Genomic DNA, 24,174 nt, shown 5'->3' on the forward strand with positions numbered 1-24,174 from the left:
ATACATACGGCTGTTGGTAAATTATTGCATCAAGAAGTTCATGCCAGCCGTGGTCCCACAATCCTTAATGGATCAACGAAGATTAAAATTAACTAGCTGGCTGGTTTGTTTCTCCACAGTGGGAGCTCAACGACGCTTCAGCTAATATCTAGCTCAATGTCAACAACAGTGAACGCAGTGTTCACTCAAATTTCTCCTCTGCGTCGTACAGAGAGTTATGGACCCGTTCTGCACTTGACGCCAGTTCAGAGAAGAGTCCCCGAAAATTCCGCTCTCGTCTTTCTCGTAGACAAACTCTCTCCCCACCTGGGTTCTTTCGTTCTCCACGTCACGGCTTTTTTCGACCAATAGGAGTGTTCCTCTTATTTTGTGGAAATTCTCTCTGCCAATCGCAAGGGCCCTACCATTGAACTGTGTCAAAATCTTGGCACTTACCTCTTTCCTAGTTCGTTTCCGTCAATCGGACGTTTCGTGCCCACTCACATGTGTGCCATTCGCTGTTCACGTGATCAGCTGCGTCACTGCTTTTGTTCGTATCCATTTGGAATTCAGAAACGCAGTTTTCTAAAGCTTCTTTCTGTCCTACTTCTGGTGGTCCGTTAATTGCTCTTCAGTATGTGTCACCTGTCCGGTCACTGACTCCCACTGTGGGATGCACCTCCTTAAGAGCTTTCTGTAGTGCCTCCTATGCTGAGGCCTCTGCATCTGCCTGCACTGGCTTCCACACAAAACGTTTCCTCTCGCTGCTTGTTTCACCTTCTGCTAATTGACATGCATTATGTAGGAGCTGTGTGTTAATACTGTCGATTGAGTGTCATCCCTTTTGCATTACATACTTATAGGCAAATCTGCTCATTACCGCAGAAGTGAGTTAGGTGTAATATTCATCTTCCCATTACGATGTATAAAACTCTTATGTAAGGTGCGAAATTGACCTACATTTATTGTGCCACCTCACAATGTGAAATTTAAACACACACCCAACATGCCATACCCTTATTCAATTGCTGTCTATTACTTTGTTTCTCTTTTCCTGCTTACTATTGCTTTATTATTTCCTTTTGAGTATCACAGACTTCCATTACAACTATTTATTTGCATAAAATGACTGTTCTATGGAGCATCTTTTCCATATAACTGCATTAACTGAATTATTTCTGTTCTGAACTGAACTCAGAGATTGTTGTAGAGAATCACTCTGATACATAGCTACTCGAATAAAAAAATTTATGAAAGGAAATACTTTTCCATGCAACTGTAAACTGTGTTTTATAAAGAAAAAAACAAAAAAAACCGTAGCTTATCAACATGGTGTTGCCAAGATAGTTATTTGTTCCAGTCTTCTGTTTGTCCTTGGCGCTCTGTCCATCTTGCCCACACCCTCTGTCTGTCCATCTCCTCCTTTCCCACTGTGCATTTCCTCCCCTGCTTTATATTTCCTCATCCCCCCCTCTCTCTGATCACCTGCAGCTCCCTTCTCTGTCTATCGCCCAGTTATCATCCCACCCCAATGGGAGGATGGTGGTTTTTACCGCCACAGCATTTCATTCCAGATAGTAGCTAATGGGTGTACAAAAATTGGTAGAAATCGACAGAGGGGCTTAAGAAGAGGTGTTGAACATACAAGTATAGGCTGCACAGTAATGTCTCTGATTTTCTGTTGTTTCAAGTCATACGAATCCACAGGGGTGTTAAATTTACATGTGGTATTCAGCCATGTGGCCTGACCTTATGTCCTGACACACAGTTACACGACTATTGACTCGCTGCAGTGCTCACTTGCGAGACCTGATTGACGCACTGAATGGCACAAACTGGAGATAAATTGGACTCCACACTTTTAAAAGTATTTGAAGTCAACAAAATACGGGAAGCATGTACCAAAAGGTCGGTTTCGAACAATTTTACATCACGCCTACTCATCCACATCACACTCATAGCGGGAGTAGTACTTCTATGCAGTTAATAAATAACTCGTGTCCTAACAAATCTGGTTGAAACTGCTCCAGGTGATCCTGAGTTATCCTTCAGCACGATCTCCTTCTTTCCCACCTTCCTGGGCGGTAGCTGATTCTCAACCCCACAGTGAATCTTTCCACACAGTAAGTAATCAGTCAGTCCCTCAGTCTACAGACAATCGAACTGCACTGTATAAAGCAATCAACCTACTGATTGTTTTATGAATGAATGAATGTGTTAAATATCTGACTTTCAGTATCTAAGCGGAAAAAGGTTTGGAAAAGGTTTGAAATTACGTTAGGTGTTTCTAGAAAGTGGATAAGTAGTATCGTTATCAGGCACTGGATGAGTATACTAAGGGTAATTTGCGCTTAGTTTCAAGAAACCTATTTTGACCTACATTACTGTTAACGACACAATATCTCCTCAGTAATAGGTCATAGAGTGATATAATTTTGCTGGTACATGCAGTGGCATATGTGCATGCTGTCTGCAAAAGTGTTGCGAATGGCCGGCCGGGGTGGCCGTGCCGTTCTAGGCACTTCAGTCTGGAACCGCGTGACCGCTACGGTCGCAGGTTCGAATCCTGCCTCGGGCATGGATGTGTGTGAAGTCCTTAGGTTAGTTAGGTTTAATTAGTTCTAAGTTCTAGGCGACTGATGACCTCAGAAGTTAAGTCGCATAGTGCTCAGAGCCATTTTTGTTGCGAATGGAGTTACTAGTAAAGGTGTAACAAATTAAAACGTTGTCTGAAGCAGAAAGTGTACTGGTAGAACAACGAAAATGTAGCTCGACATGTGTGACAAGCCTATAGTGGCTTCCATTCTATGTACTATTTTTTTAAAAAAATTTGTAACTAAAGTTTTATCGCTTAATATTTAGTTTTATATGTGACATGTCAGTGTCAGTGTTTTACTTCTGATGAAGTGCCGAAACCTAGGTAAAAAGATTTGTTTTTTGCGACCGAGGGCTGCTGTTACATTAATTTCTTTTTATCATTTTGTAGGAGGGGGGGGGGGGAGGGGGCAGGAGGAATCGTTTCATAAAGATCGGAAATTATCTTCTGGAGTTTCCTGAAAGTCGCTAAATGCTCTCACTCCCAATTATGGTATGAATAGATACTAGGTATTTGCACTGAGTGCTTTACGCTACTTTCTCTGCCCCACCCTCACCCCTTTGGGAGGTGGGTGGTTGTTACCACCAAAGTATTTCTTTCCAGATAGTAAGTTTGCTTGAGTCTTATCCGATAGTTTAGGAGGAGATGCATTCTTATAAGATACATTCTTATAAGATACATTCTTATAAGATACATTCTTATAAGATACAGATACAGTAAAGCGACATTAAACTTTTTGTTCATAACACTTAGTTAAAGCCCAATAAGACGTACTGTGAATGAGGAGAACGTGCACGTGTAGTGGCGGAACTCACCGCAGGAGAGAGATAGCAGCGTCATCTGGTGTGGGGGTGTGGCAGGCAGGCGAGGGTGTCCCACCGTGGTGGCTGCGGTCGCTGTGGGGCAGAGTGGTGGGGGCGGCGGCGGCGGCGGCGGCGGCGGCTGCCGTGCTGCACGACAGATATACACACTGCTTGGGAGAGTGTACTCACGTGCAGAGCAGGGGGCAGCTCACTACAGAGGGTTCGTCCACACACAGATAACAGAACACACACAGCCCAAGGCAGTAGTGGGTCGGCTAATATGAATGACTAGTCATTTAACTAATCATTTTACACACTGCAGATCCTGACTTGCTCATATCAAACAACAGTTTGTACAAATTAAAGCACAAATAGAAGATACGTACAAGTTTCAACGGTTATGCTGTAGTTGTGCTACAACTAGCAGAGAGCATAGTTTGAACATGTAACTACAATTACCAGAAATTAAAACGAGAATAACCTTTAAATAAACACAATGTGCTTTATGATCATGAGATGGTGTTTGTAGCTAGTGTGCAAGGACCAGACTGTAGGATGCACAGGCGATAAACCAGGAGGACAGCACGTTCGGAACTCAATGGGGAAGGGAATCTGGAGAAGGAAGGGGGCACAGAATTTGTGATAGTGTGAAGCTGTTCCAGTGAAACATCAACTTCCACTAAAAGTATCAGCAACTGAAACATTGCCCAGTACATCCACTTGATTCACACTGCCCAACAAGCAAGACATTGAATATCATTCTGATCTATATCATATGTGTCTACCCTTTAATAAGGAATGCTCACAGCCAGACAGCCCATTGTGTGCATATGTGTGGAGCACACAGGCAACCGTGGCACGAAGGTGAACTCGTGCTTCCTACAGCCAACTGACTGAGTTTGAAAGGGATCAAATTGTGGATGGTCCTTTCAGAGAACTGCCACAGGAGTTGAGTGTGCTGAATCAGCTGTGCAACAGTGCTGGTACCAGTGGTCACGTGAACGTTCTCACACCAGTAGACGAGGTTCTGGACATCCATCCAGCACAGACGCCTGCCAGGGTCGCCATATTTTTTAAGGGCAGCAGTGGCATGATGTAGAGCTACCGTGCACTGAAAAGAGGGCTTGTGGGCCCAGACGCGTCGACTCGAATTCTTACAAGCAGCTTATTAGTAGGGGAGCTACAGCAATGTGCACCTGTAACCCATCTTCCACCTGTGCAGCAGCATCGATGTGCATGGCTCAGCTGTTGCCATCAGAGCATCACTTGGAAAATATAATGAGGTGCCACGGCCTTCAGTGATGAGAGCAGATACAGCCTGAACACAAGTGATGGTCGCTCGCTTGTACGACGTACACCTGGAGAGTGCTGTCTCGTGGAGTGCATTCGTCCGGGACACACCGGCCGCACTGTAGACCTTATAGTATGGGATGCAATCAGCTACAACTCCTGTTCATATTTTGTGTTTCTGGAAGGGACGCTAACCAGCGCTCGGTATGTGCACAATGTTGTTATACCTGTTATTTTTACTTTTTGCAATAGGAAGGTATTATATTGTTCCTACAGGATAATGGTTGTCCAGACACTGGCCTGCATGATGCGCAGATTTCTCTCCAATCAAGTACATGCACGATAAGATGGGTCGAGAAGTGGCTATTGAAAATCGTCAACCAAACTCCTACAGAATTATGTGTACAGGTCGAGCAACCTTGGAAAAGTGCATCCCAAGACAGTACTCGCTTGGCACGATTGACTGCATGCTGGAATTAGCGCCTGCTTTGCCACCTGTGGAAGCTACAGCATGTACTAATACAGGCAGCTGTTTCACTACGGGTCGATACCAGTTATCTCACAACCGCTTGTGCTATTGTTCTGTAAATGTAATATTTTCATTTACTCCCTATGTACTGATGCTACAATAAAGCTTGAGTGAATTGGAAACCTATAAAAGGATGCACTAATTTTTTTCTGGGAATATCTAAATGGAACCGTATACTTCTTATAACTGCATTTGACAGCTCCTGAGAAGACAATTACAGTGATAAAGCGTTTATTAATTTTGACGCAGAGCTTGCCATAAAAAATTTCGAGAAATATCCTAGAATGTCTGAACAGTAGTCTGAAACGGTGTTTGTGGTGTAGACAGTGCCATGCAGGCATCTCGGACCAGACTCAGTACTTTTGTACCGTAAGCAAGCTTGCGCTACCAGAATACGCTTACGAAAACTGCTTCACATTTGTCATTTGTTCGTACTCTCAGATTTACATGAGCTGAAACAGAGAAATCAGCTGTTCATTCTTCAAAAATAAAGAGGTCTTATACGTTGCAGAAAACCACTATAGTATTAAATATCTAAATATTTAAAGGTGTTCTGAGCAGTCAGCAACATATATTCAGTGATGTGAATGAATATGTCGTCAACAAAATGTAAAAACAGTCAAATGAATCGTGCAGTATGCCCTAGACAGGTATGTCCCGAGTTAGGTCCTAAGGAGTGGGAAAGACCCACCATGGTTTAATAGCCGTGCTAGAAAACTGCTACGTAAACAAGATAACTTCGACTCAATTTCAAGAGAAGTAGAAGCCTAATTGACTAACAAGAGCTGAACCAAGCGAAAATGAGCGTAAGAAGAGCACTAAGGGAAGCGTTCAGCTACTTTGAAAGTAAAACTTTGTCAACCGATCTGAGTAAAATCCCTAAGAGGTTTTGGTCCTATGTAAAATCAGTAATTGGGCCAAAATCATCTATTCACTCACTTAATGACCACACTGGCACCGAATCGGAAGAGCCGGCCGGTGTGGCCGAGCGGTTTTAGGCGCTACAGTCTGGAACCGCGCGACCGCTACGGTCGCAGGTTCAAATCCTGCCTCGGGCATGGGTGTGTGTGTGATGTCCTTAGGTTAGTTAGGTTTAAGTAGTTCTAAGTTCTAGGAGACTGATGACCTCAGAAGTTAAGTCCCATAGTGCTCAGAGCCATTTGAACCCCATTTTGAAACGGAAGATAACAGAGAGAAAGCCGAAATACTGAATTCTGTCTTCCGAAATTGTAAGACGGTCCCTCCTTTGAATCGTCGTACGAACTTGGAAATGGACGATATTGAGATAACCGATCGAGAAATAGAAAATCATCTACACTTGTGTCCAAAATTAAATCAACAAACGAAAATTTTCCAAGGTTTCCTTCATTTTGTCACAAAACAAGCGATAGTAACGCAGAAACCATGTGAAGAATACAGAACGTAAACAGCTGTAAAATGCATTACGGTGGACAAAAATGTTCTTGGTTTTTGCAACTTAAGGGATTTTCACGCAAATTCAGACAACTGCTCGGTGTGCTCAGTACGGGGTGTGGCCACCTCTGGTAGCAATACAGGCCTGACAACGGCGGGATGTCATCAGTCTCATGCTGACGCAATAACACCCATACTTCCCGCAGAGCAGCTCTCAAGCCTTGGAGAGTGGTTGGTGGATGCTGACGTGATGCAGTCCGTATCGCTAGTGAATCCCAGACATGCTCTTGTTGTTGTTGTGGTCTTCAGTTCAGAGACTGGTTTGGTGCAGCTCTCCATGCTACTCTATCCTGTGGAAGTTTCTTCAATTCTAACTACAGCAATCTACATCCTTCTGAATCTGCTTAGCCGGCCGAAGTGGCCGTGCGGTTAAAGGCGCTGCAGTCTGGAACCGCAAGACCGCTACGGTCGCAGGTTCGAATCCTGCCTCGGGCATGGATGTTTGTGATGTCCTTAGGTTAGTTAGGTTTAACTAGTTCTAAGTTCTAGGGGACTAATGACCTCAGCAGTTGAGTCCCATAGTGCTCAGAGCCATTTGAACCATTTGAATCTGCATAGTGTATTGATTGGTCTCCTCCTACATTTTTTACCCTCCACGCTTTCCTCCAGTACTATATTGGTGGTCCCTTGATGCCCCAGAACGCGTCATATCAACTGGTCCCTTCTTCTAGTCAAGTTGTGCCACAAATTCCTCTTTTCCCCAATTCTGTTCAGTACCTCCTCATTAGTTACATGATCTATCCATCTCATCTTCAGCATTCTTCTGTAGCACCACATTTCTAAAGCTTCTATTCTCTTCTTGTCCAAACTGTTTATCGTCCATGTTTCACTACCATACATAGCTACACTCCATACAAATACTTTCAGAAAAGAGTTCCTTGCACTTAAATTAACACTTAAGGTAACAAATTCATCTCCTTCAGAAACGCTTTCCTTGCCAGGGCCTGTCAACATTTTATATCCTCTCTGACGATCATCAGTTACTTTGCTCCCCAAATAGCAAAACTCTCTACTACTTTAAGTGTCTCATTTACTAATCTAATTCCCTCAAACGCACTTGATTTAATTGACTACATTCCATTATCCTCGTTTTACTCTTGTTGATATCAATCTTATATCCTCCTTTCAAGACATTGTCCACTTCGTTCAACTGCTCTTTCAGGTCCTTTGCTGTCTCTGACAGAATTACAATGTCATCGGCAAACCTCAAAGTTTTTATTTCTTCTCCGTGGATTTTAATTCGTACTCCAAATTTTTCTTTTGTTTTCTTTACTGCTTGCTCAATATCCAGATTGAATAACATCAGGGATAGGCTACAACCCTGTCTCACTGCCTTCGCAACCACTGCTTCTCTTTCATGGCCCTCGACTCTTATAACTACCATCTGGTTTCTGTAGAAATTTGAAATAGCCTTTCGCTCCCGGTATTTTACCCCTGCCACATTCAGAATTTGAAGGAGAGTATTCCAGTCAACATTATCAAAACCTTTCTCTAAGTCTACAAATGTTACAAACGTAGGTTTGCCTTTCCTTAATCTATCTTCTAAGAGAAGTCGTAGGGTCAGTATTGCCTCGCTTGTTCCAACATTTCTACGAAATCCAAATTGATCTTACCCGAGGTCGGCTTCTACCAGTTCTTCCATTCGTATGTAAAGAATTCGTGTTAGTATTTTGCAGCTGTAACTCATTAGCGTGGTAGTTCGGTAATTTTCAAACATGTCAACACGTGATTTCTTTGGGGTTGTAATTATTATATTCTTCTTGACGTCTAAGGGTATTTCGCCCTTCTCATACATCTTGCTCACCAGGTGGTAGAGATTTGTCATGGCTGGCTCTGCCGACACTGTCAGTAGTTCTAATGGAATGTTGTCTACTTCTGGGGTCTACTCCTGGGGCCTTGTTTTGACTTAGGTCTTCCAGTGCTCTGTCAAATTCTTCATCCGGTATCATATCCCCCATTTCATCATCATCTACCTCCTCTTCAATTTCATTAATATTGTCCTTAAGTACATCGTCCTTGTATAGACCCCCTATATACTCCTTCCACCATTCTCCTTTCCCTTCCTTGCTTAGAACTGGTTTTCCATCTGCGGCCATTGATATTCATACAAGTGTTTCTCTTTTCTCCAAAGGTCTCTTTAATTTTACTGTAGACAGTATCTATCTTACCCCCAGAGATCCTTGCATTTGTCCTCTAGCCACACCTGGCTATTTTTCACTTCCCGTGATCTCTTTTTTGATACGTTTGTATTCCTTTTCGCCTGCTTAATTTACTGCGGTTTATATTCTCTCCTTTCATCAATTAAATTCAACATCTCTTCTGTTACCCAAGGACTTCTACTAATTCTCGCATGGTCTATGGGATTCTAATTGGCAGAGCGAGCAGGCCACCCCACGCGTGCAGTATCTTCCGTTTCCAAGGAAATATCAACCACCTATGCTCTATGAGGTCGAGCACTATCGTCTAGCAATACGAAGTCTGTGCCCACAGCAACTCGCAACAACCGTACATCAGGTCCCAAGACCTCGTCACGATACCTGACAGCAGTTAAACCATTCCGATTCACCTGTAGAATTCCATGAAGGGTCAGCATAATCGCTGCCCACACCATTAGGGATACTACTCGATATCGGTCTCTTTCCACAATGTTTGGGTCGCGAAATGCTGTTCCACGTTCCCTCCAGATGCGAATCCGTCGGGAATCACTCTCCGGACGAAATCAGGACTCATCTCTGAAAGGAACATTGGCCCACCATTCGACTCCACTCTAGACGCTCCCTTCTGTGAAGACGCGTCAGAGGTAGACATACAGCAGGTCTCCGACAGTGAAGGCCAGTCTGCCGAAGCCTTCAGTACACCGTTTGACTCGATACAACACGTCCAGTGGATGCTGCGAGGTCAGATGCCAGTTGCTGAGCAGTACTAAGGCGGTACCGTTGTGCCCTTACAGCCAAATAGCGGTCCTCTCTTTCTGATGTCACACGTGGTCGGTGCTGCCCTGGTCTTCAGAGTACAGCTTCGGTCTCTACGAATGGTCGTCACGTTCGTGAAACAGCAAAACGATTCACATTAAGCCGTTGGGCCACATCATTTTGCGACTGTCCTGCTTCCATTCTTCCTATGGCCCTCCACCATAGAGACTCTGCTAGGCCTCTCCTCTGTGCCATACTGCACCGTCTGTGAATGTGTACACAGCGATTGTGGAGTGCGACTACATGGCAAACACTGCCCCTTTTGACAGGTGCCCCAACGTCCCCAGCTTGCTAGTCTGTCTCTCGTCCGAATTTGTGAGGCAGTTGGTGTCTGTCCGTCGTCCGGAGTGCTAGTGCTTAGTTCCTGCATTTGCGCGTTAGGCCGCCAGTCTGCTCCAATTTGTTCAGGCAATGGTCATTGGCGGTTGGGTCGATTGGTTGGTCGGTCGCGCACTGAGACACAAGATAACTTGTCCGTCGGCCAATGAGATTGCTGCCAACGTAGAACCTTTTCTCCTAGCGGATCACACTCGCGCAGTGATACATGACCGCGCGAGGTATTATAACGAGTGTACAGGCCTCCGATTAGTCAGTCTGCATTTGTCAGCACCAGTCTGTACCAGTCTGCATCTGTCTGCATTAGTCTTTACCAGTCTGTACGAGCTCTACATTTGTCTGTACCAGTCTAAAGTCAAGTTTCAGTCTGCGCCTAATAAGATTACCATATTCCTGTACATAGCCATGAAGATAAATGTATAGACACTTTTGTCAAGTATCAGAGATATATGTGAGAATAAGATTAACGTACCAATACCAAAGGAACTTCAGATTGTCAATTGTAAATAGCATCCAGAACCAAGTTAAATAATTTTTATGCTTTTTATTATTTTAATAAATGTGTGTGAAAATTAATCAAGTTCTGTTTAAAGTTGGTCACCGTCAATCTGCTACTCTAAGCGTGCAAGTGGCATTTCTATCGTCTGACCTAACGGCAGAAGATATACACGCCACGTTAAGACCACGAGACGTATTGCTGACACTCGCCTACTTCGTTAGAGCGTCAAGTCAAATAATCTGATGGTGTGTGTACTGAAGGTCTTACAGTAAGCACACCACATAGGCATTGTTGTATGATTCATTTGTCATTTGTAGTGAACCACTACTAAATTAAGATGCTTACAGCGACATCTATTGTTACATTTTGTAACTATTTATTTTCCTTCTGCATACGTCTTCTCCCTTCTCCGATAACATTCTGTTGCAATTTGACGTCATTGTGACCAGTGGTGTTATTTCCACAGCAGTTTGAAAGTTTGATTATAATCACTCAGTCTATAAATGAGCCAGTAGAACGCGTCGGATACGCACTAAGGCTATTCGCAATTGGTCCGGTTGTCTATAGCAAAGCAGCAACGCCACAAGATAGCAACGATCTGCAGAACGACCTGCAGAGAACTGACGAATGGCGCAGGCTCTGGCTGTTCACTGCCCATATGCGCCATGCCGAGGTGAGCATACGGCACGACTGCCTTCCCGCTCCCCACCTCACCCTCCCGTAGAGCTCACGTGGTGCTCGGCGCGAGGGACTTCCCCCCAACCAGTACGCCGCGCAACCCGGCGCAGACGCGAGTAGTGTCTCCGTCGCGTCGCGTTCCAGTTCGCGCGTTCCCATTTGGGCCTGTGAAGTTACTGAGCCACACGCGCTACAAGCGTCTCAATTTGCGCCTAGCGACACGCGTAACTCTCGTTAACTGGGCGAACCTTTGAGAGAAGCCGATTCTCACCAGTTATCATCTTCTTACTTTAACATCATTTGATTTCGACATAAAAGTTTTCTGGGTATAGTACCGCGTCATAATGTAAAAACTACTGCTACTGGAGAAAAACCAACGTTTCGGCCACGATTGCAGCGGCCGTCTTCTGGGTCTAATGGTGCGTTCTAGCTATGCAGTATCCTTTATATTGTGTTGTTAGTGCTCACTGCGCATGCCATTACATCATAATTTTAAAAAGGTAGTTAGTTTCATTGGTCACTTAAGGAAGAAGGAGAGGGAACTTTATTTTAATAGGTTATTGCGGTGGAGGGAGAACGTGACCTCTCTTGCCTATTGGCTCTTGTGTTATGTGCCATGACTGGTGGTCACCGTCGAATGAGAAGTTGGCTGCTGTTTACCAACTGCTGGACGTCGGCCGCGCGGCGGCAGTTCCTCGCCGGAAGTGCTCGTGCCTCGTGTTGACAGTGAGGTCTGTTGGGCTCTGATTGCTGGCAGCCAAGATGGGGCAAGCCTGAGTCCATCCTCCCTGTTCATGTTGTTACGGTGTTTAAGTATTTCGATGGCTCAAAACGTCACACCTGAGCTTAAAAGGTTACGCACAACGTTTCTAGCCAATGGCTACAGCCATAAGTCGATAAACACAGCCTTGTCTACGAATACAATTAAGCAAGATAAGCAAGAAATAGACAAACTGCAGCCAACAGTGCGCTTACCTTATATGCAAAAACGTTACCGATCGAATAAGGCCGGCCGTTGTGGCCGAGCGGTTCTAGGCACTACAGTCTGGAACCGCGCGACCGCTACGGTCGCAGGTTCGAATCGTGCCTCGGGCATGGATGTGTGTGATGTCCTTAGGTTAGTTAGGTTTGAGTAGTTCTAAGTACTAGGGGACTGATGACCTCAGTAGTTAAGTCCCATAGTGCTCAGAGACATTTGAACCATTTTTTTGACCGAGTAGGCAAACACTTTCGGCGCGTTGGGTTGCAGCCTGTCTTCTATAGTAGGCTCCACTAAGGACAAGGTGGATGCATTACACACTGCAGGCGTTTACAAGGTGGAATGCGAATGTGGAGAGGCATACATCGGCGAGACTGGAAGGCCAATAGCAACGCGCATTCTGGAACACTAGCGTTATATTCGTCTAGGGCAACACAACAAATCCGCGGTGACAGAACACCAGCAAGACTGCGGAAAAGAAATAAAATTCAGCGAAGCCTGTGGTTGGCCAAGCAGCCAATTATGACGAAACGCAAAGTCAGAGAGGCCATCGAAATACTTAAACACCCTAACAACACGAACAGGGAGGATGGACTCAGGGTTGCCCCATCTTGGCTGCCAGCAATCAGAGCCCAACAGACCTCACTGGCGACACGAGGCACGAGCACTACCGGCGAGTAACTGCCGTCGCGCGGCCGACGTCCAGCAGTTGGTAAACAGCAGCAAACTTCTCATTCGACGGTGACCACCAGTCATGGCACATAACACGAGAGCCAATAGACAACAGAGGTCACGTTCTCCCTCCACCGCAATAATCTATTAAAATAAAGTTCCCTCTCCTTCTTCCTTAAGTGACCAATGAAACTAACTACCTTTTTAAAATTATGACGTAATGGCATGCGCAGTAAACACTAACAACAAAATATAAAGGATACTGCATAGCTAGAACGCATCATTAGACCCAGAAGAAGGCCGCTACAATCGTGACCGAAACGTTGGTTTTTCTCCAGTAGCAGTAGTTTTTACATTATGACGCGGTACTATACCCAGAAAACTTTTATGTCGACTGACTCTGGCCGCGGAAGCCTACACAATTATATCATTTGATTTGTTTGACAAGGTTCAGCTTCCTACGGTTAAACTTCCTTCTAATTACATGCTTGCTGTTCACGTGGTAGCGGGACGTCGCTGCTTGTCTGCAATTTGTGGTGACAGCAAAACTTTAATATTACACGTACTCACCTGTTTTACATGCGTTTCTACACGTTTCAATAATAATAACACCCACGGTGCAGTGTTGTTGTTGCTACGGATGTAAAGAGAAGTACGTGAAAGGAGGACCATTTATTTTTCGTAGGTACGTACAACAAATATCCCATAGTGAATATTGAGCCGTGGTAAAATTGGATGTTTTGAAGAGCGCGCCGCAGCGCGTAGTGTGAAGCAGTCGCCCTCCGTTTCTGGCGGTGGCGCCGCTGTGGCAGTCGCAGCTTTGGTGTCTCCTTATGGTGGGAAACGGGAAAGGTTGCCTGTTCACGTGCATTTAAGGGGCGCTATGAGCTCGCCAGTCGGTCAGGTGGTCAGTCTGGAGTCAGTCTGAGCCAGTCGGTCTGGGTCAGTCTCTCGTCCCCTGCTTGCTAGTCTGTCTCTCGTCCGAATTTGCGAGGCAGTTAGTGTCTGTCTGTCGTCCGGAGTGCTAGTGCTTACTTCCTACATTTGAGTCTGCGCGTTAGGCCGTCAGTCTGCTCGAGTTTGTTCCCTCCCTCCCCCTCCCCCCTCCCACAGGAGGGCTTTAAGGGTCCATTCAGAGGATAGCCTACCACAGAATGATGAAGCTCACCTGGCTACCTATTCTGGCAAGAGGTCCACCATACCTGTGCCCTGGAGATTGTAGGACTTTGTGGAAACTTCACTGATATGGGCGACTGGTGTCCAGTTAACCTCTGACTTTTCGTGCCAGTGGATTGCGAGCTGTCTACGATTCAGGTGGGGGGGGGGGGGGCTCACTTCAGAGACTCCTAGCCACCTAGACATCATCGGCCGCTCTACTCGTCTACGCCTGTACGCCTGGGGGGGGGGGGGGGGGGGTCTGTGGCATTGCTGCCCAGCATCAGAACATCGAGTGTCAGATACCATACCCAAGCACATGACATGGAGACAACGAGTATGCACTGGCATGCCTAACCGACACAATACCAGAGAGTACATGTGGGCTGTACTCATCATCACCTGCTGGCGACGCACGCACTGCCTCGGCAGCTGCTGCTCAAAGCCCAGGACAACAGACAACACTAGTGAGATCAGGGCGTCAGTGCATTCATCAGTCAGCTGCGCTTGCATGCAGAGAGAGTGTTGTACAAGGCTGCTCAGATAAACACCTGTTAATAAGGTCAACGTTCAGCTGCACAGCCCGGCGTGAATCTGCCCTCTCCTTCACCTTTTCTATCACCCATCCTCATGCATAGCAGCCTGGAATACGTTGGATCGTTGCAAATGTTCTGCTTAATTCCGCTGTGATGATCAGGGAGAATGAGTATACTTTACTATGGAAATTGCACATGTACTGGGAGAACGACGGTTCAAACCCGCGTCCACCCATCCAGATTAAGGTTTTCCGTGATTTCCCTAAATCGCTTCAGGCAAATACCGGGATGGTTCCTTTGAAACGTCACGGCCGATTTCCTTCCCCACCCTTCCCTAATCCGACCTTGTGGTCCGTCTCTAACGACCTCATTCTCGACTGGACGTTAAAGCCTAATCTCCTCCTCCTCCGCAGATGTATTGCACAGATGTACCTAGAAAGTGAAAAGAAATACGTAACAATCAAACAGAAAAACCGATATGTGGATAGCAATTACTCTGACCATTCGCTTCACTACACCTAATGTTTCCATAGGTCAGGATTTACAGTATGGCAACATAAGGAATGGGAAATTCTAAATATGTTGCAGACACCCCTGAAGTATATTCCAGTGTGCTGCAGAGTTCCTGGTGCGAGTTTGGGTGACACACCTGCATCTTTCCTCTATGCAGAGTTATGCTAATTCTAGATATCTCATTGTTAGTAGTATCAGAGACAGAAGACAACGATAAACATGTTTACAGCGACTTGAACGACACACAAAATAAACATTCCAGACTAGCGTACTCCGGCTACAAACTATACATTTCAACTGTTGTAAGCAGCAGATCATTGGCTCCACTGCTAGAGTGGCTCCTGCTCTCTTCACTTTTGTTTTGAGGCTTCATGTCAGAATCTAAGAGCTTCTTGTGCAAATGCAATTTAACAGAACTAGTGAGAGCAAACAACGTCAAAATAATTGTGAAGCTACCAACTCGGCTCTCCCGTAATTTTTCTTAACTAACTTACACTATGTGATCAAAAGTATCCGGACACTTCCCAAAACATACGTTTCTCATATTAGGTGCATTGTACTGCCACCTATTGCCAGGTACTCCATATCAGCGACCTCAGTAGTCATCAGAAATCGTGAGAGAGCAGAATGGGGCTCTCCACAGAACTCGTGGACTTTGCACATGGTCAGGTGATTGGGTGTCACTTGAGTTCTACGTCTGTACGCGAGATTTCCACACATCCCTAGGTCCACTGTTTCCGATGTGATAGTGAATTGGAAACGTGAAGGCACACGTACAGCACAAAAGCGTACAGGCCGACCACGTCTGTTGACTGACACAGACCGCCAACAGTTGAAGAGAGTAGTACTGTGTAATAGGCAGACATCTATCCAGACCATCACACAGCAATTCCAAAGTGAAATTTCTATGAAAACTTGCATTTCATGGTCAAGGGGCTGCTCATAATCACACATCACGTCGGTAAATTCCAAATGACGCCTCAGTCGGTGTAAGGGGCGTAAACATTCGACGATTAAACACTGGAAAAACATTGTGTAGAGTGACGAATCACGGTACAGAATGCGGCAATCAGATGGCAAGGTGTGGGTATGGCGAATGCCCGGTTAACGTCATTTGCCAGTGTATGTAATGCCAACAGTAACATTCAGAGGCGGTGGTGTTATGGTACGGTCGTGATTTTCATGGAGGGGGCTTGCACCCCTTGTTGTTTTTAGTGGAACTATCACAGCACAGGCCTACATTGATCATTTAAGCGCATTCTTCCTACCCACTGTTGAAGAGCAGTCCAGGGATGACGATTGCATCTTTCAACACGATCGAGCACCTGTTCATAATGCAAAGCCTATGGTGCAGTGGTTACATGACAATAACGTTCCTGTAATGGACTGGCCTGCACAGAGTCCTGACCTGAATCCTATAGAACACCATAGCGATGTTTTGGAACGCCGACTTCGTGGCAGGCCTCACCGACCGATATCGATCGATACCTCGTTGAAGCACTTTGTGAAGAATGGGCGGCCATCCCCAAGAAACATTCCAGCAGCTGATTGAACGTTTGCCTGCGCCACGAACTTGTAAGTCATTTTCAGCCAGGTGTCTGGATACTTTTGATCACATAGTACAGGGTGATTCAAAAAGAATACCACAACTTTAGGAATTTAAAACTCTGCAACGACAAAAGGCAGAGCTAAGCACTATCTGTCAGCGAATTAAGGGAGCTATAAAGTTTCATTTAGTTGTACATCTGTTCGCTTGAGGCGCTGTTGACTAGGCGTCAGCGTCAGATGATGCTAAGATGGCGACCGCTCAACAGAAAGCTTTTTGTGTTATTGAGTACGGTAGAAGTGAATCGACAACAGTTGTTCAGCGTGCATTTCGAACGAATTATGGTGTTAAACCTCCTGATAGGTGGTGTATTAAACGTTGGTATAAACAGTTTACAGAGAATGGGCGTTTGTGCAAAGGGAAAAGTTCTGGACGGCCGAGAACGAGTGATGAAAATGTAGCACGCATCCAGCAAGCATTTGTTCGCAGCCCAGGAAAATCGACTCGCAGAGCTATCAGAGAGCTGCAAATTCCACAATCAGCTGTATGGAGAGTCCTACGAAAAAGGTTAGTTATGAAACCTTAGTGTCTGAAATTGGTTCAAGCACTGTCTGCAGCTGATAAGATTAAAAGAATCGATTTCTGTGATTTTATCCTTGCTCAAATGGAAACAGATGAATCTTTCGTTTCAAAGATTGTGTTTAGTGATGAAGCAACTTTCCACACTAACGGGAAAGTCAACCGTGACAATGTCTGTATATGGGGCACTGAGAATCCGCGGGAAACAACTCAGTATGAACGTGACTTGCCTAAGGTCAACGTTTTCTGTGCCATTTCAGCCAATAAAGTTTTTGGTCCCTTTTTCTTCGAAGGTGCTACTGTAACTGGACTACAGTATCTGGAGATGTTAGAGAATTGGCTGTTCCCTCAGCTTGAACAAGAAGCACAATTCATATTTCAGCAGGATGGAGCGCCACCACATTGGCACTTATCTGTCCGTAACTACCTGAACGTCAACTACCCGAGGCGATGGATCGGCCGCCGGGCAGCCCGTGACAGAGCACTTCATCACTGGCCTCCAAGAAGCCCTGATCTTACCCCCTGCGATTTTTTCTTATGGGGGTATGTTAAGGATATGGTGTTTCTGCCACCTCTCCCAGCCACCATTGATGATTTGAAACGAGAAATAACAGCAGCTATCCAAACTGTTATGCCTGATATGCTACAGAGAGTGTGGAACGAGTTGGAGTATCGGGTTGATATTGCTCGAGTGTCTGGAGGGGGCCATATTGAACATCTCTGAACTTGTTTTTGAGTGAAAAAAAAACCTTTCTAAACACTCTTTGTAATGATGTATAACAGAAGGTTATATTATGTTTCTTTCATTAAATACACATTTTTAAAGTTGTGGTATTCTTTTCGAATCACCCTGTATATCTCCTATTACATGCAGTTCAGTTTAGAGACTAGATGAATCTTGTTGTGTACACAGTTCCGCGTAGTCAGCGTGTACACAACTTTCCCACTAGAGCGCGCCCCGCTAAGCACAACAGCGCAGGTGCAGCGCTCGTTCGACTCCGCACTACAAGATGGCGCTGCCTTAGAGACGGACCAAATTCTGCTTCCACCGATCCGCATGTTAATATGTAACACAGCCAATCAGATTGTTGCTAACATAGAACCTTTTCTCCTTGCGGATCACACTCGCGCAATGATACCTGAACACGTGAGGTATTATAACGAGTGTACAGACCTCCGATTAGTCAGTCTGCATTTGTCTGCACCAGTCTGCATCAGTCTGCATTTGTCTGTACCAGTCTACAGTCAAGTTTCAGTCTGCACCTAAGAAGATTATCATATTCCTGTACATAGCCATGAAGATAAATGTATAGACACTTTGTCAAGTATCAGAGATATGTGAGAATAAGATTAACGTGCCAAGACCAAAGGAACTTTAGACTGTCAATTGTAAATAGCATCCAGAATCAAGTTACATAATGTTTATGCTTGTTATTATTTTAATAAATGTGTGTGAAAATTAATCAAGTTCTGTTTAAAGTTGGTCACCGTCAATCTGCTACTCTAAGTGTGCAAGTGGCATTTCTATCGTCTGACCTAACGGCAGAAGATAAACATGCCATGATAAGACCAAGAGACATATTGCTGACACTCGCCTACTTCGTTAGAGCGACAAGTCAAATAATCTGTTGGTTTGTGTACCGAAGGTCCTACACTACACACACCACATATCTTTTATGAGGAATCAAAAAAGGCATTATGAAACACAAGGAAATGAACATCACTGAAAGTGAATTTTACATCACAGACGCATTTGTGGATACTCGGTGGTGAATACTGTAGCTTTGGAAACGACAAAGACGAGTGACTCGTCTGTCACTTACCTCGTTTCAGCAAATGGATCAGAGTGTTGGTGACTAGCTTCAGTCACATCTCGGTGCTTGCCGCGCACCGTGTGTGGCATCACGTGGAACAGGTGAGCCTTCACGAAGTCGGCGACGGCCTGCCTGAGGCTGTCGGAGGTGCGCCTAACCGCGAGCACAGCTGCAGCCGCCGCAGTCCCCGCAGAGAGCTGCGCGGCCAGCTGCTGCTCGCACGCTGCCTTCAGGGCGGGCAGGCCGTACCTGTCAGCGGCGGCCGCCAGCTGTGGGGTCACGTCGGGCAGCTGGGGGGCCCGGAGGGTGTACATGTAGGCCACCAGCTGGCGCAGCACCGGGCCCTCCACGTCCGAGATGCTGATCCGGCCGCTGCTGGCCTCCGGCGAGTCGTCGCGCAACATGGCGGCCAGCACCGGGCTCCGGGCAGCCAGGACGGCCCTGTGCGCCACCAGGCGCGTGTCGCCCGCCACCAGCCACACCACGGCCCCCACCCCGGAGTCCAGCAGGCGGGCCAGGTCCGCTGTCGGCGGTTCTAAAACACGGGATCCCTGAGCAGGCCTTTCCCCTCCCTCACAGTGAACCTCTGTATGCCGCACGGACCGGCCGCCTGGTTAGAGGAGCCGTGTCACGGATTGCGCGGCCCCTCCCGCTGGAGGTTTGAGTCCTCCATCGGGCATGGGCGTGTATCTTGTTCCTAGCATAAGTTAGTTTAAGTAGTGTGTAAGTCTAGGGACCCGATGACTCAAAATGGCTCTCAGCACTATGGGACTTAACATCTGTGGTCATCAGAACTACTTAAACCTAACTAACCTAAGGACATCACACACATCCATGCCTGAGGCAGGAATCGAACCTGCGACTGTAGCGGTCACGCGGTTCCAGACTGAAGCGCCTAGAACCGCACGGCCACACCGGCCAGCAGGCCAGCAGTTTGGTCCCTTAGGAATTCACACACATCTGAACATTTTTTACTTGTATGAGGCACAGGCAGGTTTGCATCACGCAAAATTTCATAAATATTGTCTATTACATGTCACGACAACATCAAAGCTTGTCTGAGTAGAGTTTGTCGTACAGGTACATATTAAACTTTTAACATTAATGGTCTCAGGATGCCATGTGAGAAAACTGCGAGTTGAGTTCTAATGATCGATATTTTTGTAAACCGTGACAGTTGCCATGGGAGAGGCCATTCTGTTTGAGGTGGCTCAGCACAATGCAGCATACCATCCACATTTGGTCACAAATGAGCCAAGTTGAAAGCGCATAGTCACAGCTCCACCTGCAACCAAGTGTGGGTGTTACGCTGTATGAAACGTAATACATACATCCCAGTACTGCAAGGCAAGGGATGGAAACATGTGACACAGCACTACCCCAAAAAAAAAAGTTTGGCTGCCAAATGCAAGGCTTATTTCAGTCGACACCACATTCGGCGACTCGCACGCTGGTGATGAGGATGATATCACAATGAGGATGAAATGATGATGAGGATAATGCAACATTCGGTCCCCGAGTGGAAAAATTGTCCGACCCGGCCGGGAATCGATCGAGGGATCGCTTGCATGCGAGGTAAGCATGTTACCACCCGGCTAAGCAGGGGGACCAGTACCCACTTGGTAGATGACACAAGTCTTTCCACACCAGCAGCCACCGATGTGTTTAGCATCTTTGCTGCAAGGCATAGCAAAGCCCAAACAACATATATACTTAGCCACTTTGTAATGAAGTCATAGCTCTGACGCCACGGCAGTGCATCGTGTGAACACCCTGTGGAATCCTTTTTGCAGGCTACAGGTCGACTCCGCATAAGGGCAGGTTGCCCTGTGGCACCTTGAGCCATCGCCAAAACAGGCCAGCATCAGCCCTGGGAAGCAGTTGGCCAGCCACAGACTGGGGCAGGGGGTGCAGAGAGGGGAGGGGGGCAGTAGGTCTGTCCCATTACCCCGCCAGCCTGCTGCCTTCTGGACTGTGCAGCACTCACGAGCTGTGCCACAACACAGACGGTCAGTGCCAGCTGAGGTCGCCCCAAGCTGAAGTCACCACTGATGGAAGCACTTGTGTCGTGAGCCAACACCTGGCCCTTGCTGTGCTCTGTCAGCATTTTGGGGTGCCACACTCACTAGGCGGCCGAATGCCGCTGCCAAGCTGCTGCTTCCTCTAGTGAGGTATGGCGGGGTGCCACTATAAACTATTGGAGAGTACAGATGTCTTTAACTGGCACCACACAGAGTAGCCCCAAACTGTCTCCACCAGTTTACCCAAACTGGTGATGCAGTAGTCTTAGAAATTTGGCAGAGATGGTAGGATGGTTTGACATGGAACTATTGAGGGTAACAAAATTAAAAGTAACTGGAGAAGATAAAGCTTCTGCGGATTGTATGGAAGCTCTCGAGGGAGCTGAAACACTTGAAGAATTTAAAAGGGGGCTAGTTCAAAGATATAGCAAGCAAAATAATACCAGACATTTAGAGAACAGTCGCACAGGGTATCAAAGAGGTATGAATAACTGGTAAAAGAATTTGTGCACAGGATGAGCAATGTTAATGGTTGTAGATATAAGTAGGGGAAAAATACTATGCTGAATAAAGTTATTTTGTGTTAGGACGTTCAGAATGCACTTTTCGCATTTTAAGAAATTTGCCTTCGGAAATATTGAGGAGAGTGCGAACAGGGGTTCCATTTGGTTTGTGTGCAGCTATTAGATTGGCACTAGAATGAGAAGAAACTTATGTGCTGACCGGGTTGCAAGTTGGACGAGCAGCGTCTTCAGCTAATATAAGATGTTACGACTGTGGACAGATGGGTCATATGTGGAAGTGATGTCGATAGCCATGAAACTGTGGGAATAGGGCAGAGGTCAGAATGGTGGTAATGGTAGTTTCAGAGGTACAGGACCAGAGAAGCAGCAGGCGTTAAACGCCAAAAGGAACCTGAGATCCACCTACAGATATTCGTAGCAAAATTAGATGCTATAAGATTGTATGCAGAGCTGGATGGTGTGAGAAGTAGGGAAGAGGAATTGCTGGATGTTTTTGAATGGACGGTGAATGTACCTGTTGCCAGTGGGAATCTGGTGGTGGAAGCCACCACAGTACAGATGGGATGGAGTGAGGGATGAAGATGTCACCGTTGGGATTGCTGGACGTGGATTTTGCTCAGGCATGGCAGCGTGTGGAAGGTGTGCCACAGGCGAAGGCTATGACGCGGTTCTGGAGTCGGATTTCTTGCATCAGCATTGTGCCAAAATCGACTTTCACAGTGCATTGCGGAGCTTAATGGAAAAACGTTTTCAGTAGAGGAAACATTTGTCAGTGTAGGGGGAGTCTATTAGATATGAAAAACCATTCAAACCGTGAACAATCACATTACTGCTCGATTTACACAATCGCGTACCTAAGGCTATTGGCAAACCACTCTACTACACTGTTATGTCTAACTTATCGGTACAGACGTTGTGTATGGTGTGGGACCATTGGAAGTAGATGAAGTGCTGGATCAGGCAGGTTCCTCAATGAGAAGTGAGTGTACAAAAGCTAAATGGGGAAAATGCTCTGTATCTGTAGATAAATACAGTGCCAGGAAGTTTAAGTTAACGAAGGGTTTGTTACTGGCTAATGTGGTATCCTGGAGTGGCGATGCTCACAAACAATCGTAAAACACCACTGAAACTGCATTACAATGTAAGGGGAAGCACCTAGAGAGGATTAATAAGAAACAGATGGAAAAATTACTCTTGGAATTTATGCACTTATTTTTTCCAAAAGGGCTGTTGCCAACAACGCATACAACGCAGCACAAAATACTAATTTGCGATGAATCACCAGTTTGCTACAAACGTACAGGGTACCGAGGTACCTGCAGCCAGTTCTGGAGCATCTCATCTATCTGCATCTGAAGGAAGGGACTATTAAGGGAAGCAATAGCCCATAGCGGGAGGGGGCGCAGAATTGTCGTTGCACCCAAATAATCAACAGATGGATCACGAAACTATAGGTTTTGTTGCGATTGTCGTTCTTTGAATACCAACACTGTGATGGATACCCTTTCCCGAACATCACAGAAACCATAGACTATTTACGACAGTGCAAGTATTTTTCGACGATGGACTCAAAAACCGGCTACCATCAGTTAGAAATGGCTCTGGAAGACCGACCTAAAACAGCATTTTCTTCGCCTTTGGGGACATTATCAATTCAGCAGGATGCTTTTTGGTTGGAAAACGCGACGAGCCTGCAACATTTCAGAGTCTGCTGGACGGAGCTCTCACAGCACTGAAACCATGTCAGCGCACGGTGTACCCTTATAATACGTCTTTGCGAGTGACGTGATGCAGTGCATACAGTGGCCAAGGGGGGCAGCAAATTTAACGTTGAGTACAGAGAAGTGAAATTTTGTGTTAGAGGAGATGGCCCACCCTTGTCACCAAATTAGTAAGGAGGGGGTTAAGATGGGCTCACGATAAGTAAAAGCCATACGTGGATTTCCTGTACCCAAAACAGCGAAGGGACTTGGCATCACAAATTATTATAGAAGGTTTTTAAAAGGATTTGCGGATATCGCCAGACTGTTAACGCAATTACTGCTCCAGAAACATTCAAAGTGTGTATGGTCAGAGGATTTCCGGTGTGCTCTTAAGAAAGTGAAAGAAACTTTGACGACGAGTCCACTCTTGGTGATTCCAAATTTCAATAACGAATTAATTCTGTTATGTGTTGTGTCCTAACATGCACTTTGTTGTATGCTGGGTCAGGAGGTTAAGGGCGTGGAACATTCAGTAGCCTATACATCAAAGGAAACGAACTCTGCAGGGAAGAATTACTCCATGACAGAAAACGAAACGTTATGTCACGTATATGGAATCACCTACTTCAAGTGTTATCTCAATGGACACAAGTTTCGGTGATAATGGATCATGCAGCGTTGAAATGGTTGCTAAGGTCGAAGAATTCATCCAGTAGGTTGACAAGGTGGGCAGTACGATAAAGTGTGACTTCGGGGTCATACATAAACCAGGAAAGTGACATGGAAACTTTGAATTGTGTAGGAAAGTAGCTGTATTGAAAATAAGAGGTAATGAGCTTAAAGTATGGCAGACAGTACAGGAGATGGATGAAAAATGCAAAAAGTTTCGTAAACAGTCACAGTTTTGTGTGCAGGATGGGTTGTTGTGCACAGAAACTAAGTTGAAACCGTGAGTGGGGGTACCAGCACAGTTGGGG

General features: G+C 45.9%; 1 protein-coding gene across 1 annotated transcript in view; it reads right to left on the reverse strand.

Moving 5' to 3' along the window:
* The window catches only part of LOC124551260 (ankyrin-1-like), a 105,015-nt gene that overhangs the window by 5,048 nt on the left and 75,793 nt on the right, over nucleotides 1-24,174 (reverse strand). Inside the window, exons 4-5 of the mRNA XM_047126260.1 lie at nucleotides 18,959-19,484; nucleotides 3,391-3,525 (exon numbers count right to left, since the gene is read on the reverse strand). Coding sequence (XP_046982216.1) covers nucleotides 3,391-3,525; nucleotides 18,959-19,484 — 661 coding nt within the window. The remainder of the gene's footprint in view (nucleotides 1-3,390; nucleotides 3,526-18,958; nucleotides 19,485-24,174) is intronic.

This window comes from Schistocerca americana, chromosome 9 (assembly GCF_021461395.2).
Source record: "Schistocerca americana isolate TAMUIC-IGC-003095 chromosome 9, iqSchAmer2.1, whole genome shotgun sequence".
Taxonomy (NCBI): domain Eukaryota; kingdom Metazoa; phylum Arthropoda; class Insecta; order Orthoptera; family Acrididae; genus Schistocerca; species Schistocerca americana.